The sequence below is a fragment of the Synchiropus splendidus genome, chromosome 7 (assembly GCF_027744825.2).
Source record: "Synchiropus splendidus isolate RoL2022-P1 chromosome 7, RoL_Sspl_1.0, whole genome shotgun sequence".
Taxonomy (NCBI): domain Eukaryota; kingdom Metazoa; phylum Chordata; class Actinopteri; order Syngnathiformes; family Callionymidae; genus Synchiropus; species Synchiropus splendidus.
In genome coordinates, this window is record NC_071340.1 from 15,836,654 (window position 1) to 15,851,953 (window position 15,300).

The 15,300-nt window shown below is 45.4% G+C and overlaps 1 protein-coding gene across 1 annotated transcript in view; it reads left to right on the forward strand.

Moving 5' to 3' along the window:
* Positions 1-15,300, forward strand: part of adgrv1 (adhesion G protein-coupled receptor V1) — an 83,035-nt gene that overhangs the window by 42,228 nt on the left and 25,507 nt on the right. The window contains 31 exon segments of the mRNA XM_053870340.1: positions 554-756; positions 1,450-1,626; positions 1,740-1,922; positions 2,015-2,194; positions 2,280-2,444; positions 2,523-2,646; positions 2,716-2,839; positions 2,912-3,050; positions 3,119-3,304; positions 3,383-3,618; positions 3,712-3,860; positions 4,333-4,531; positions 4,594-4,813; positions 4,881-5,111; positions 5,410-5,559; positions 5,634-5,848; positions 5,919-6,198; positions 6,270-6,413; positions 6,751-6,922; positions 6,994-7,129; positions 7,204-7,772; positions 7,841-8,104; positions 9,361-9,478; positions 9,541-9,712; positions 9,779-10,021; positions 11,204-11,611; positions 12,017-12,189; positions 12,603-12,849; positions 12,966-13,105; positions 13,389-13,549; positions 13,641-13,741. Coding sequence (XP_053726315.1) covers positions 554-756; positions 1,450-1,626; positions 1,740-1,922; positions 2,015-2,194; positions 2,280-2,444; positions 2,523-2,646; positions 2,716-2,839; positions 2,912-3,050; positions 3,119-3,304; positions 3,383-3,618; positions 3,712-3,860; positions 4,333-4,531; positions 4,594-4,813; positions 4,881-5,111; positions 5,410-5,559; positions 5,634-5,848; positions 5,919-6,198; positions 6,270-6,413; positions 6,751-6,922; positions 6,994-7,129; positions 7,204-7,772; positions 7,841-8,104; positions 9,361-9,478; positions 9,541-9,712; positions 9,779-10,021; positions 11,204-11,611; positions 12,017-12,189; positions 12,603-12,849; positions 12,966-13,105; positions 13,389-13,549; positions 13,641-13,741 — 6,209 coding nt within the window.

A 15,300-nucleotide genomic window follows, 5' to 3' on the forward strand; every position in this document is an offset into this window, starting at 1 on the left:
CGCAAAGATATTTGTCATCGAACAGTCCAACCAGGTGCAAGTCATTTTCAAAAATACACTTGTTGCAAACTGTCGAGAAAATTGGAAAAAACTATATGACATAATAAAATAAATACAATAAAACTATGTCTAAATATCATAAAATATTTTCTTTTTCATAAATAAACTCTAAGCAAAAGTGTAAATTAAAGTATTGCCATAAAATGTTCTCATTAATTTAAAAAAACTGCTCGAACAGGTGAACAGTTTTTACTGTTGGGTCGCCATTACTTTATCATTTTTTCTGTTCATACTTTTTCTTTTCTCTTTTTTTTCTCTTCTTTTCTAGCTCAAATGTGCAGCGGTCAAGTCAATATAATGACACACTATCTGTGGCAAATGTATTAAAACTGAGCATCTCACGGCCCAGAGGTGTAAAACCAAAAACTCCTAGTAGCCCTCTAGGGGGCGCTCGCGACCCAACCATGGGCTTTGGTTATGAATCACTGGTGTAAGCGACACATTATTGCAACAAATTTTTTGATTCTCTTCTTCAATTTCTCCTGAATCACAGGGCATGCAGTCAACGTGACTCTGTCCATACTGAGAGAGCAGGGTTCCTCAGGTGACGTCGCAGTGTATTACCAGACCAAACCAGCGCTGAACCAGCCTCCATCCAACCAAGCCACAGCTGGACAGGACTACACAGACAAAGTTGACACCATCATCATGGTCGCCGGTGCCACTGTGGGCCTCGTGACTGTTACTGTTCTGCCAGTAAGTATGAGTGTCTTTTTTAGTTTATTCCCCCCAAAAATGGTGCTTCCTGCTTTTTCCCTTTACATTTATTAAGATGATAAGTTTATATTACATGATAACATATCCAAAACAGACAAACAAATTTCAGTGAACCTGTCTGGGTTGGTTGGAAATGGGCTAGATTGATTTGACTTTGGTGGTGCTCTCCTCAAGTCAGTGTTTTTCAACCTTTTTTAAGCCATGGCACACTTGGTTCATTGATAAAATCCCAAGGCACAGCACCACAGGAATCTCAACCAAAGCACAATTGTGCTTAGTCAAATGTCCTGTGGAAAATCCCTTTTAGTTTGTGAAAATATTTAGCTCCTGAAATTCGGCTACGCTGGCATGTTATTCACAGGAACAAAAAAAACGAAAATGTATCTGTTTGGAAATATCCCCAGAAAGGGTTGTGTGCCTTTTGAGTGCTTTTCCAGTCTTTCTTTGTTAGCCACTTCCAAATACAGTTAATAATCTGAACCTACTTTTTGATATTCTCCCCATAGTTTTAAAATATAATTGACAATGTGAAAGATAAAAAGGAAGACAACACTCAAATGAATTGTGTGTTCCAAAGAAAGCTATAAATATGTTTAAATTCTGCAAAATATGCATGTGAATACTGTTTAAAATGTCTTTTTTAACAAGCATATAAATCTGTATTTTTCCCAGGACAATGTTCCCGAGCTGGCAGAGAGTTTCCTGGTCAACATCACCCGTGTTGAGCTCGTTGGAGGTTCCACAGGAGCCGGACATCCCACCATCAAGAGGCCTGGCATGGAGTTAGCTGAGGTGACTATCCAGGAGAACGACGAGCCGCGAGGGATTCTGCAGTTTAATGTGTCCGAGGTGAGAGGAGGCTATTGACTATGTTCAGTGCTGTTTGTACCTTCCTGTCAAGCGAAGTCTATTCTACGATTTAAAAGTAGTGACGGTCATTTAATGGATGCATTTTCTTTCAGGATGTTACTGGGGGTGTTTTGGCTTATGAGCTGCCTGCTCCTGACAATGTCCGCCACCTGACTGTGGTGCGACTGGCTGGCACCAGCGGAAGATTAATCCTCTTCTGGGATGCAGAGTCTGTCACCGCTGACGCTGGTGACTTCAGCCCCACGTCAGGAAATGTAACGTTTCAAGACGGACAGGTGAGAATAATGTGCAATACATTCTGAGTATCAGTTTGAAAGCACTGAAACGTCGCTCTGCTGAAACTCACCGTGGCTTATATTTCCCTCAGAGGGAAGCCGTGATTTCCATCACCATCACGGACGATGAGGAGGTGGAACCTTCTGAAACATTTAAAGTGAATTTGGTGCGCGTGATCGGTGGGGCAAGACTTGGAGAAATGACCTCGCTTACGATCGACATTCCGCCGAATGATTCACCCCTGGGGCGTTTTGGATTCCAAGATCTGGAGGTGACTCGCCGCGGCCTACATTTTTAATGGCTACGTTTCAGTAAGCTCATTGAAAATGCTGTCAACCTTCTTTGCGGCCTCCCAGGTGACTGTCAGCGAGCCAGAATTCGTCGACGATCCCGCCGCGGTCGCTAAACTCTCAGTGTGGAGAAGTGAAGGAGGAGAGGGGGCAGTGACGCTGATGTGGCGGCTGCAGGGGGAAGCTGGCGATGACCTTTCACCTCTCAATGGAACGCTTGTCTTCACTGCGGTACTCAGGATTAGTTTTCTCCCTATGGTGATTGTTACTGACTTTTATGACACCGCTCCTTCAATGAAATATTTTCAGAGGGAATCGATGAAAACCTTTTTGATACAAGCCCTTAAAGACGCCATACTGGAAGGAGATGAACACTTTTCCGTTGGTCTGTTTCCTGCCAGTGGGAGCGGTGCCGTGATTGACCCCTTAAATGGTCAGTGAGCGCCATTATTTATCGACTTTGTGGTCATTTCATGCTCATGTTATGGACATTCCTCTGAAGGCGAGGCCACCATCACGATCCGGGCAGACAAAGCAGCTCTGGGAATTGTTGGTGTCGCAGAGGCTTCAAGGAATGTGGTTATTGGGGAACCCCAGGGAGCTTATGACGGCACAGCTGTCATCAGGTGAGGGTTTTTATTTTCATATTCACCTTGCGGGTAGATTGATTTTCATCACGTGTCATGTGTTTTCTGCAGTCTGGTCCGTGGTCCCGGTGTGTTTGGCGAGGTTCAGGTTCACTGGAACATCACCCCAGCTATAGTCACTGAGTTTCAGGAGGTGTCAGGCACCGTCACCATGAGAGACCGACAGTCTGAAGCCTCAGTCTTGCTGAAGGTAAACCTACCATGATGCTGATGCTGAGGGTTTGTTTTTCACACCATGTCTCGTGAACTTGATTCCAGGCTGTTGATGATGAGGTCCCAGAAGAGCGACGTGAGTACCAGCTCACCCTCACGTCTCTCACTCCCGGACTGGAGATTAGCCCCTTAGCCAAGAATGCCAAAATCACCATGGCTGCCAGCGACTACCCCTATGGCTCATTCGCTTTCATGCAGCCAGAGATGAAGGTGTCGGAGAAGGCAGGAGTGGTGAGAACCGAAGCAGAAGACGGCTCTGTCTAAACTGACCCTAGGTTTTGATTCCAGCCGGGTGTCTGTCGCCCACAGGTCAATGCCACAGTGGCCCGCTCTTCAGGCAGTTTGGGCAGCGTGTGGGTGACCTACCAGACCTCAGGGGTGACAGCGATCGGTGGTGAGGACTTCTCTCCGGCATCAGGCCGCCTGCTCTTCAAACCAGCCCAGACTTCACACCAAGTGTCAGTCCGGATCATTGATGATGAAATCGCTGAGGGCCCAGAAATGTTCTTCCTGAACATCACTGCGGTGACTCTGATGAACACCAGGTATACGCGATAAACTATTGAAATGTATGTCAAAACCAGGGACTTGAAGTTTGGTCACTAATGCTTTGATCTGTGTCTCCCCCTGGTGGTCAGTGCTGTAGACTACACGTTGACGGAGTTCGGCCTCCAGCTGGACCAGCCTCCTGTCATCGGCCACATTTCCTTTTTTGCCGTCGAGATCGAGAAGAATGACAACATTGAGGGCATCCTGGAATTCAGGAGTGACTACATCAACATCACTGGTGAGTCAAAACAGCATTTATCCAGAAGAAGGTTGTATTTATGTTCTTCAATTTTCTCTTTTGTGTGTTTGTTTTGTGTTATTATGTTATTATGCTATACTCCCTTTTTACATAGTTTATAAACGTGAATAGAATAGAAAAAAGTCTCCAGGATCAAAGCAACAGCTAGTTGAAACGTTACTTTATATCTTTCCTGTGAAGGTGAAGGGCAACTACAACGTTGTCTATTTTGTATTCACAGCAATTTTCTCACCTCTGCTGTGCTGAATTTATGATGCTAAAAGTTTTTGCGATATTACTGTTACTGCAAAAAAATATGCCTTGTTTTAATGACGTTCACACTGGAAAACGGACTTTTAGAGAGAGTATGAAATGTTTTATTGACATCATGGTAGGCGATGGTGAAGCTACATTTAAAGGACCTACTGTAACATGATGCAAGTGAAGTGTGTTTCCCTCTTCATTCTCGCAGTGGAAGAACATACCGGCACTCTGTTCATCCCTGTGGTCAGAAGAGTGGGTTCACATGCAGCAGTCTCAGTTCAGTTTATCACAAATGGACTAAGTGCAACTTCAGGCGTGGATTTCATCCAGACCAACGGCTCGGTGATTTTCTCACACGGCCAAAACATTGCCTTCATTAATGTTACTATTATCGACGACATGGACAGGTATGTCAAAGTATATGAAGAGAAGGAGAGTAGAATGTTAGGTTTAATGTTGTGTTCCGCAGTGAAGAGGAAGAGGTTTTTGAAGTCCGACTGGTGGGTGCTGGAGGTGGGGCGGCGCTTGGCTCCCAGAGAGTCTGCAGGATAACCATCAGCAAGAGTGACTCTCTGGGAGGGAGGGTGCGATTCCTCAATGAGACGTCGATCACTCTGCTCAACCCAAACTTCACTCAGAACCTCAACCTGGTCGTGGAAAGGGTTGGAGGCTCTGTGGGAAACGCAACGGTAAAGACCAAAATAATGACTTCATTTTAGTCATTTTAAATTCTCACGCAGAGTTTCTCTCTGACAGGTGTTCTGGAGCATCCGTGGACCCAACAGCGGAGACCTGCTGCCTCCTGCCAATTCAGACATTCGGCCAGTAGACGGCTTCTTCTTGTTCAGCGACGGCGAAGAAGGTGCGCGGACTATTGAGCTGCAGATTCTGCCTCACGGTGACGTGGAGGTGGAGGAGACCTTCACGATAGAGCTCCTCTCTGAAGACATGGATGTGGACCCACATGGAGGCAGCATCACTCTGACGGTTCGTGTGAATCAACTTTTTTGACCTTCAAAAACAACTGAGTGTTGAATGAGCTTCTGTGTTAAAGTAAGCACAAGAGGACCAAGTCAATATCTGCTTATCCTTTGTTTTCTTTTTCTTGTACTTTACTGATGTCTGACAGTGTAGGTGCAATATGTCTTCCAATAAACACCTTTATTTGAAAAAACAACAACAAAAAAAAAACGTTTTGTTAAAATGTAGAAGAGCTTATGTTTATTTTGTAATGCTTCATAGTTAAACATTATAACTGAAATATATTTTATTTCTCAACATTCAGGTTGAAAAGTTTGGGGATCCGAATGGAATTGTCCAGTTCGCTGCCGAGTCTCTGCAGGAGCGCGTCTATAATGAATCCACTGAAGAAGAGGGGCCTCTCAATATCACTCTGTCCATCACTCGCAGGGAGGGAGTCACGGGTGACATCCGGGTCAATATTCAATAGTCATTTCATTCTTCCTACTTTGGCGTGAAACTGACTTTCATCTGTCTCCCACGCTGTAGATCCACTGGCAGATCCGGAGTGATGCGGACATGTCAGGTGACTTCCAGGTCACGTCTGGATCCGTGAGCATCCTCGACGGCCAGAGAGAAGCAGAAATAGTCCTCACGCTGATGCCTGATGACCTACCAGAGCTTGAAGAGCTCTACACTGTCCAGCTTACATCTGTGGAAGGCGGCGCTACTCTGGATGCAGAACGTATTCACAGCAACATCAGGTTTGTCCGGTGTTTCTGTTGGATTTGTTTAAATCCATCATCTCAAATCCCATTTGTGTCTTGTTCTCAGGGTGCGAGCTAATGATGATCCTCATGGCGTCTTCTCCTTGAGTCCAGAGAATCAGTTCATAACAGTAACAGGATCAGGGTCGGAGGTCGGCCGAGTGCTAGTTTTGAACATCACTCGGCTGGCGGGGCTGTTTGGCAACGCTAGCGTGGGCTACAAGGTCAGAGGTGCCGTCAACGAAGTGTTGAGTATCGACATGATTCTGGGGGCGCAAGCTGAGGGGCGTCTGCTCATGACAGAGGGGCAAACACATGGTGCAGTCACCCTGCCCATCACCAGTCAGGTAATATTTGGATTCACAGATTCGCCTGGATGTGTTTTCTAACCACAATTGTATTTTATTTGTGCCTTAAGTTCTTCTTGTCAGTGGACGAGACCTTCACAGCCGAGCTGACCGATGTGAAACTAGTCGGGGTCGTGCTCGGCTCTCCACCTCGCCTCCGCCAAGAAACCAGTGTTGCTATGGTGACTGTGCCTGAAGAAGCTGCAAGCTCCGAGGTGAGCAAGGATTTTTGCTTATTTTTACATGCTGCGAATTCTCTTCTTCACACTTGGAAATAATGTATTAGTATTTGCATTTCAAGATAATATATTGATCATGAATATTATATCTTTTGTGTGTTTGTTTTGTGTTATTATGTTATTATGCTATACTCCCTTTTTACATAGTTTATAAACGTGAATAGAATACAAAAAAGGATTCCAGGATCAAAGCAACAGCTAGTTGAAACGTTACTTTATATCTTTCCTGTGAAGGTGAAGGGCAACTACAACGTTGTCTATTTTGTGTTCAAATCCCAAAATTATTTTCACGTTTCCAACACACGTCTCGCAGGTTGGCTTCTCCTCACTGGCTCTGCGAGTGTCAAACGTAGCCACAGGAGAGTGCGAAGCCCGCATCACACGCAGAGGACTCTTTGGTGAAGTCCGAGTCCAGTGGAAAGCAGGGTATCCTCCAGGACAGTTGCCACCTGGCTTCAGACTTGGATCTATCACTCCATCCTCTGGTAACTGAGCTGATACCAGTGAATGACCTGGCGTTGTCTTATTACAACTGAGCTCATGACTGCCTGTGCAGGCTCGGTGGCGCTGACCCACGGTGAGAAGACCAAGACTGTATCCCTCACTGCTGTTGATGATGGCTCAGGGCCGACTGCACACGCTCTGTATCTGACCGATGCGTCGTCTGCTGCTGCTGCTAATGTCAAACTCAGGTGAGCTTTTCACTTGCCAAATTTGATGAGCTATAAGATGAATGATGGGTAATTGTTTTGATGTCGCCTCGCAGGCCTGGATTTACTCTGGCAGAAGTGGAACCCTTGGGAATATTCCAGTTTTCTGTGGATTCCCGCCAACTGGTTATAGCAGAGGACATCCAGACCATCACGCTTTACGTTCAAAAACTCTATGGTTGTCGTGGAAACAGAACGGCCGTGTCCTACACGACGCTGCCAGGCAGTGCCGAAGCAGACAAGGACTTTATCTCAGTGCCAAAGGGTCAATTGTTGTTTGACTTGCCTCGCCAGACGAATGCTTCACTCAACCTTTCAATCCTGGATGATTCCGTATCAGAGCCTGATGAGAATTTTCGTGTCAACCTGACTGATGTCCAGCTGCTAAACCCCAGTCCAGCCTGGACTGACACGCTTCCCCGACTCAATGCTCAGCACAGTTTGGCCATTGTCACCATCCTGGCGAGTGATGTGACCGGTGGAGTGCTGAGCATTGGACCGACTCTGGTCCAAGTCGCGGAGGACAAGGACGATGAGACCCAACAAGAGAGAAAAGTACTGCTGAGGGTGCGCCGGTCAGACGACGGGGCAGGGGCTGTGCGGGTCCGAATACGGGCTTATGGAGGTGATTATTCCCTTACACCACATAGTGCTGCGCTGAGATCTCATCTCGACTGTACGTGTTTTTTACAGACGGAAGCACTAAACCTTTTCCCTTCACTGTGGATCCTGCTGGTTCCCTGGCGCAGGAGAATCTGGACTTCCGATTGGAGTCCACGGTCCTGACGTTGCAGGAGGGTCAGAAGGAGACAGAGGTTGTCCTGTTCGTCCTGGATGACTCGGAGCCTGAAGGACAAGAGGTCTTCTACATTTACCTGAGTGATCCAGAGGGAGGGGCTCAGATCACCGATGGTCCAGACAATGGCTTCGGTTCTTTTGTTCAGATCACCATTCTCGGTAAACACTGCTACTCCGATTAACAATGGCAATAATAGGAATGATGAAAATGTAATGACCGTCTGTGTGTGAGTAGGAAGGAAATGTTGAGCCCCGTCATGTTTTATTATCATGGTGCATGTTTTATATGCAACTGCTTCCATTGTTTTTAAAGCAGCTACCATTTAATGCATCAGCAAATTCCTTAGATAACACAGTTATTGCTGTAATAATTGTGTAATCATACTATAGATGAAAACGCCCACAGATCTTCTTCATGCTTACAGGCGACTACCGTCACCGTACTGCCACCTGCTGGCCCATTGAGCTGTGACTGATATTTATAATGATAAATTAAGTACAGTGGTACCTTGGTTCTCAACCACAATCCGTTCGAGAAGCGAATTGTTCGAAATCTGAATCGATTTTTTCCCATTACAATGAAGGAATAGAAAAAAAGAAATAATGCGTTCCAAGCCTTAAAATAGTCTTTTGTAGGAGTGAATGTAGAGTGTCTGCTGCAGGTGCGCTGTTCCTCTATGTGTGTGGCCGCTGCATGTGGGAGGGGTTGCCGAGTGAGTGACGTCTCTCCAGAAGTGAAGAGGTGCCCGGTGCGTGTCCAGCTCTGAATGTGCGCTTCTGTGCAGTTTGGCTGTGACAAAGTCATAAACCAAGTAACGCTCTGTCTGAGACTCACCTCATCCCTGTCCCAGCTCCAGCCCACAACAGGACATCAAACCCTGGAGTGTGCGCTCCAGCCTCGGAGGAGAGTGAGCGCCTCCCCTGTGACACTCTACCACGGTCCAGTGCGGAGACAGGAAAGGTTTTACACCTCAATATGAAGCTAAAACCTGAAGCAAAACAGTCAGTAAATGTAGCTAACGGGACACGTCTGCATACAGAGGCTGCGTTATACACAATAACAAAGCGCGTCGTGGGTCAGCTGATCGGTCCGCGCACGTTCTGTTTTTCTCCGGCTTTTTTCGGGGACGTTCAACTTCTGGTTTTTCGTTCGAAATCCGAAGCAAAAAAATCTCGAAAGTTGTGTTCGAACTCCAATTTGTTCAAATTCTGAGACGTTCAAAAACTGAGGTACCACTGTTTTGAATTATTGAGATAAAATAAATTAAGTGCGATAATATATATAAAATCACAGTGGGTGGCTTGGTGGAGGTCTGAGCTTTGTATTTATGAGTTATGCCAATAATAATAACAACCATAGCAGTGAAATTGATGTAAATGTGAGGTTAATTTCTACCCCAAAATTCTCATTTCAGGTAGCGATTTCCATAATGGGATCATTGGTTTCAGTTCCAGCTCTCTCATGGGTCAAGTCCTGGATGAGGATTCAGAGAACAGAACCGCCGTGTTGCATGTAGTGAGAGAGGAAAATCGGTAAGATAAAACCATAATGTTGACTTCATTGTGCATGTATTGAGACTTGTCGGTCTGTGCAGAGCCTTTGAGGACTTGCAGGTTTTCTGGAGAGCAACATTCGACAAGTCGGCCCTAACCCTGGTGAATGATGGCATTAACTTGGCTCAAGAGCTGGTGCAGACCTCAGGAAGTGCCCTGTGTCTCAAGGGAGAAACAGTGTGCGCTTTTGCCGTGCAAATCCACGATGACAAGGTGAGTTTACTGCTCATTAAATATTCATATCTGTCTCATCACATTTGCCTCTGTTTTCCTCCGCAGAAGCCTGAGTACGAGTCCTGGTTCCTGGTGGAAATTTACCAAGTTGGCACAGGGGGGCGCATTAATGAGACCGCCCGTTTTGCCAACATCACTGTGGCAGAAAGTGACAGTCCTGAAGGAGTTGTGTTCTTTGCTGTGGGTCATCGACTTCCTGTCGCCACCCTGAGAAGCACAAAACTCAGCCTTCAAATTCACAGACAAGGAAGCACCGCTTTAGCCATGTCTGTTGGTTACCGCACGCTGGTAAGCCACAGTGTTTACAATCGCCTCTAAATGTCTCCGAAGAGAATGTAATTCGTCTTTGATTCATTTAAAAAAGAGCCAAAAACAGGGGCATTTCATCTCCTGTCTCTTTTACCTTAAAGGCTCTGTGAAACCATATTTCCTATGTAGGTCAGTGTGATAACAAGTGAGGCAACACCATTGTTGCTTAAAGTAAATCTCGCTTTTTGCCTTTTTCTGACCCGCTTCTGTCAGACGTTGGACTATTTGTTCCAATTTAAGTCTTATCTGACCTCACAGTGACGTTGTTTAACACAATAATTGCCCTCATTGCAAGGCTGCAGTGCGGTGAGCTGCCTGTGGTCTCAGTTAGTTGTCGTAATATTACCAAGCAACAGTGCTGAATGTGGCGGACTGCCAAGACAAAACCGTGCTGGAGAAGAATAAGAATAGAATTGTGAAATAATTTGGACAAAATATGGAGCTGCTGAAATACTATATAACGTTATGAGTATAGAGCGCAATATTTCCAGGACAAAATGTTCGTTTGATTATACATTTTTCATATATTTCATTTCATATAGTTTATTGGAAGATTGAATTGTTAGATAAATATTTATATTTACAATTTTTTTAAAGTAAAAGTACATGATTTCACTTGACTAAATATAAATGTTACTAGTTGTGTGGATTGACAAAGACAAAACACCAACTGAAATTAAATAATATCAATTTTAATTGAAGAACAAATACGATTAAAAAAATAATAATAGACAGGGTCTGTTTAGATCCGGTGCTTAATATTCAACACACAAAACAGCAGTGTGCAGTTTAGTTCACAGTGGGATTAAAGAAACTAAGTTAATGTTTTGGACAGTGGCTCTTGTGATGCTGTGATGTAGTACATGAGTTTGTCTTCCGACCATCCTTCTGTTTTGGGGGGTGATGTCAGGACAGCTGCCACCTCAGCATCAGTGGCAGCCGGTTTTTTTTTTTTAGATGAGCAGATCAAAAGAGAAGCAGAATCAAAGCATCACTCACTTGGACATATGGACTTTAATCTCTGGGTGGTTTGGTTGAAACACTGGGTGACAGGAAATGCACTTTTAGACTTCACAACATCAGTCCACGACTTGCCTTTGCAGACGTTGATTCAGTGATTTGGTTTCTTCACCATGCCAAACACTTGCGTCTGTCTTACAGGAGCTTCCTGGCGTGGAGTCGTGGGGTCCGTCAGAAATCTATCCCGCCAAAGAAGGAATGGACTTTCCTCGGCAGAAGGGCAGACTGAACTTCAAAGTGGGCCAGTGCAACACAACATTGGACATTGCCCTGACACCTGATCTTGCTTCATCCATGCCCACACCTAAACGCTTTCAAGTGGAGCTGTACAACGCTTCAGGGGGAGCCAGGATCCACCCAGCATTTGGTGTTGCCAAAGTGACTCTGGTGTCCAATGCGGCCAGCCAAGCGGTGTGGGTCGTATTGGAGCAGCTGCATCAACCTCTCACCACAGCAACATTAAACCAGGTGCTACAAGGATTGATCGATAAGGTCAATAACCCTCTTAGTCGTGAGCAGATGACTGCTGTGCTGGAAGGATTGGGGAAGGTAAGTGGGTTAAGGTTCAGGTCCAATACCCTCACTTATGCTTAACCTCGTTTCAAGCCCATTTGCTGTGCATTTCCCCTCACACCGCAGGGACCAGCAGAATAATGAGGTGCTAAACACCATGCCTCTGAAGATATTTTTATCTTCTGCTTTAAAATGTAGTTCAACACAAGACATCCACATTTGGCTGTGCATTTAAATAGCTCAATTATAAACTGCCATTGGGATGGAAAAGGAGGAATTGTCTTCACCTCTCAGCCAAATAGCTTACCATGAAACTCCGCTTTCACAAGTGGTGTCGTAGTCTATAACTGCCTGCTACTTGACAAGGAAAGCCCACACCGTAATTTAATATGGAGAAGCTCAAAATAACAATCGAAATAAACGTCTTTCTTTGTGGACCAGGTCCTGTCAGAGGCAGAGAAGGCGCCTTTACACGCCAGCAGCCGAAATCTGACTTACGGCCTGCTCTGTGCCTTGGCCAACCCCAGCAGGCTGGACACACGGGGGTTGAGCCGTCTCGCGGAGGTGGCAGAGAGATTCGCCTTCTCACTCCTCACCCTCAGCAGTTGTGAGATGTAAGTAGGATGGGATGTTTATTATTTACTTTGTGTGAGATACTGAGGGTAGATCAGCAAAATGAAAAGGCAATGAATGAGTGACATGACACTTCAGTCAATTGCTATTGAAGATAGAAAATAAACAAATATTGCCTTGCAAAATTGAGGACAAAGTATGACTCTCCTTTTTATTTTCATGCTCAAAGAATGCATTAAGCAAGATTTAATATGTTTAAACATGTTCTATCTCTGTTTTATAGTTGGTGTTTTCATTGTGTTATATGAGACCATTCAACTACTGGGTTGTTGGTGCACCTTGGTTTGCCTAAAACAATCTGATAAGAGAATAGGACAACTTTTTTTATTGAGCAAGAAAAGATGTTCTTCTTGTCTTAAGTGTGTCAGTGACGTTGTGGATCTGCTTTCTTCAGCGGAGGAACGGTCATGGACACGTGTCCACACCTGTCCATCTCGTCCTTCCAGTGGTACCCCAGGCAGATCAACGGACACAAGTTCAGAGGCCGAAACGGCGACTTCTTCCAGCTGCCTGACACTTTACTTGCCGAGGCCCCGACCTCGACCCCTGGCTGCAGAAACACCACCCGAATTCAGCTGACTGAGTTCGGAAATGAGAACTGGTTTCTGACCAATGACACGAAGACGGCTCTTAGTGGGAAGGTATGTTTGATACGAGACTCGAGTCGACAAGGTCCACTGCTGCAGCAGCAGATGGCAGTGTTGTTTCCTTAAATCAAGCTGTTAAGCGCTTTGCTCTTTGCTCTGCTGATGCGCAGGTACTCTCAGTCAGCCTGCAGGGCCGAGGGTCAGGGCCCCTTGCCGAGGGTCACGAGGTGGTTTACAGGATTCATTCGTCCGGTCAGCAAGTTAAGCGAGGACAATCTAAGTGCCTTCTCTGGAATGAAACCACTGCAAGGTAGTTCTCCTCATGCTCTCAGTGCAAAAGCTTCAATACATCTCCGACTCTTTCAATAAAACACCAGTTCAGCAAGATTCATTGACTGAAACAGTCGAGTCTGTCACACATATGTGCAGCCACTCGCAGGACATTCCTGTAGTTCAGAATGTTTCGTAGTCGAACCAATGACACTGAGAGGTGACGTGCAGAAGAGTTTGAATTTGGCTCCAGAGAAGCGTGGGCAGTTCAGTGTGACTCTAATTTGATCAAAATATGCATTTGTGTGCTTTACCCATCGTAGCTGGTCATCTGCTGGCCAGTACTGCAGGCTGCTGAAAGAAAGTGGGGACTATGTGGAATGTGCCTGCTCCCACTTGTCCATCTACACAGCCTACGCTGACCTCACTACAACCACTTCTTACAACCAGGCCGTCTACGCCTCTGGATTCATCTGCATTTCAGGTGCAAGTCAAATCACTTCCCACCTGCTACAGCATCAGCCATTGCTCATCGCGGAACAAGCTATTTACAACCTCTCCATTTTGTTTTTCAGGCTTTGCATTAGCCATCATATCCCATGTTTTCTGCTCCCGCTTCCCCATGTTTGCTGCCAAATTGCTAGTTCACATGATGCTGAGCTGCCTTGGGACACAGGTGAGTCAATTTAAGGCACAGTGGTGTGACGCAATTGGCTGTAGCCGATCATCTGATCCAGCGTGTCCCTGCTGCTGCGATAGAGTGATTTTTTTTGGAGATAATGATTCTGTTGTTGTTGCCTGTGACACCAGTGCTCCCCTCCATTTATGCCATCTCAGTCCATCTCATTTCTAACCTAGATTTTGACATCATTTCTTGATCATTCTTCATCCTGGACGACCAGTTTAAAACATTCCTGGTTGTCATCTTTTTCCATCCGTAGTTCCACACAGATGTGAGTGTCAAAACAAACACATGCACTTTTCATTCTCAGCAAGCAGAGAATAAAAATGTGAAGAAATAATCTGCAAATGTCAAGAAAACAAACGGTAATGCAGGGTAAAGGGCGGCTGATGGATGAGGACGGACTAGGAAGTGTTCTCGATCACGCATCCTTTGTTGTTGTAAATGTTCGCAGAAAAGACCGCGCGTTATTAAATGTCATCTGTGCCTCTTGACAACTCAACCATGCCCCCCCTTCCACCCCACAGCCATTAAAGGAAAGCTTGATAGATATGCTGCTTGAAAGTCAGCTGGTCCCAAATATGTGTGTTGCGTGTGTGTGTTTACGCATGCATGCGTGTGGAACCGGTACTTTTCCACCGTTCCCCCTCTCTCTCCGGTTGACAAACTAAAGCAGACTGTCGTTGGGGGCTGACCACCACGGGTCAGACTTGTTTATTGCTCAAAAAAAAAAAGAGCCCATGGACCCAAGAGGATGTTGGGTGGAAATTTCCACCCAGTTCTGCCTGTTTCAGACTTCAGAATTAACTTTCTCAATCACAAATGTGGATTTTGTCCGAGTGGAAAAGGAGCGCGGGATTTCTAACCGAGTTTTGAGTTTGTGTCCCGCTTCCTTCTTCATTCCTGTGAAATCCCTGCCTACTTTTTAAATCTTGTGTTGTCATTCTTTAGGTTCCTGCAGTCGAGACACAGTACAGACCATTGTTGTTGACGTTTAAAAGAGAGCTGTGATCTGTGCACTAGTCGGAAGTGGTGGTATATGGTATATTATTTTCCATCACTCTCAGCTCTAATTAAAGTTATTCACTGATGTATTATTGGGAATATTATTTTTGTTTTCCGCTGAGCATGCTATTTTCATGTAAAAAAAAAAAAATGGGTCCACACTATTATGACTACAAACCAATGATCTCTGCAGTTCTTATTACTGCAGTATAACACCATTAAAATGAGTATACAGTGGTACCTCGGATTTCGAATGCCCTGGAATTCGAACAAATCAGAGTTTGATTTTTTTGCTTCGGATTTCGAACGAAAATCCAGAACTTGAACGCCCCCGAAAAAAGCCGGAAAAACATAACATGCGCGGACCGATCAGCTGACCCACGACGCGCTTTGTTATTGTGTATAACGCAGCCTCTGTATGCAGACGTGTCCCGGTAGCTACATTTACTGACTGTTTTTTCTTCATGGAGCTGGGACAGGGATGAGGCGAGTCTGGGACAGAGCGTTACTTGCTTTATGACTTTGTCACAGCCAAACTGCACAGAAGC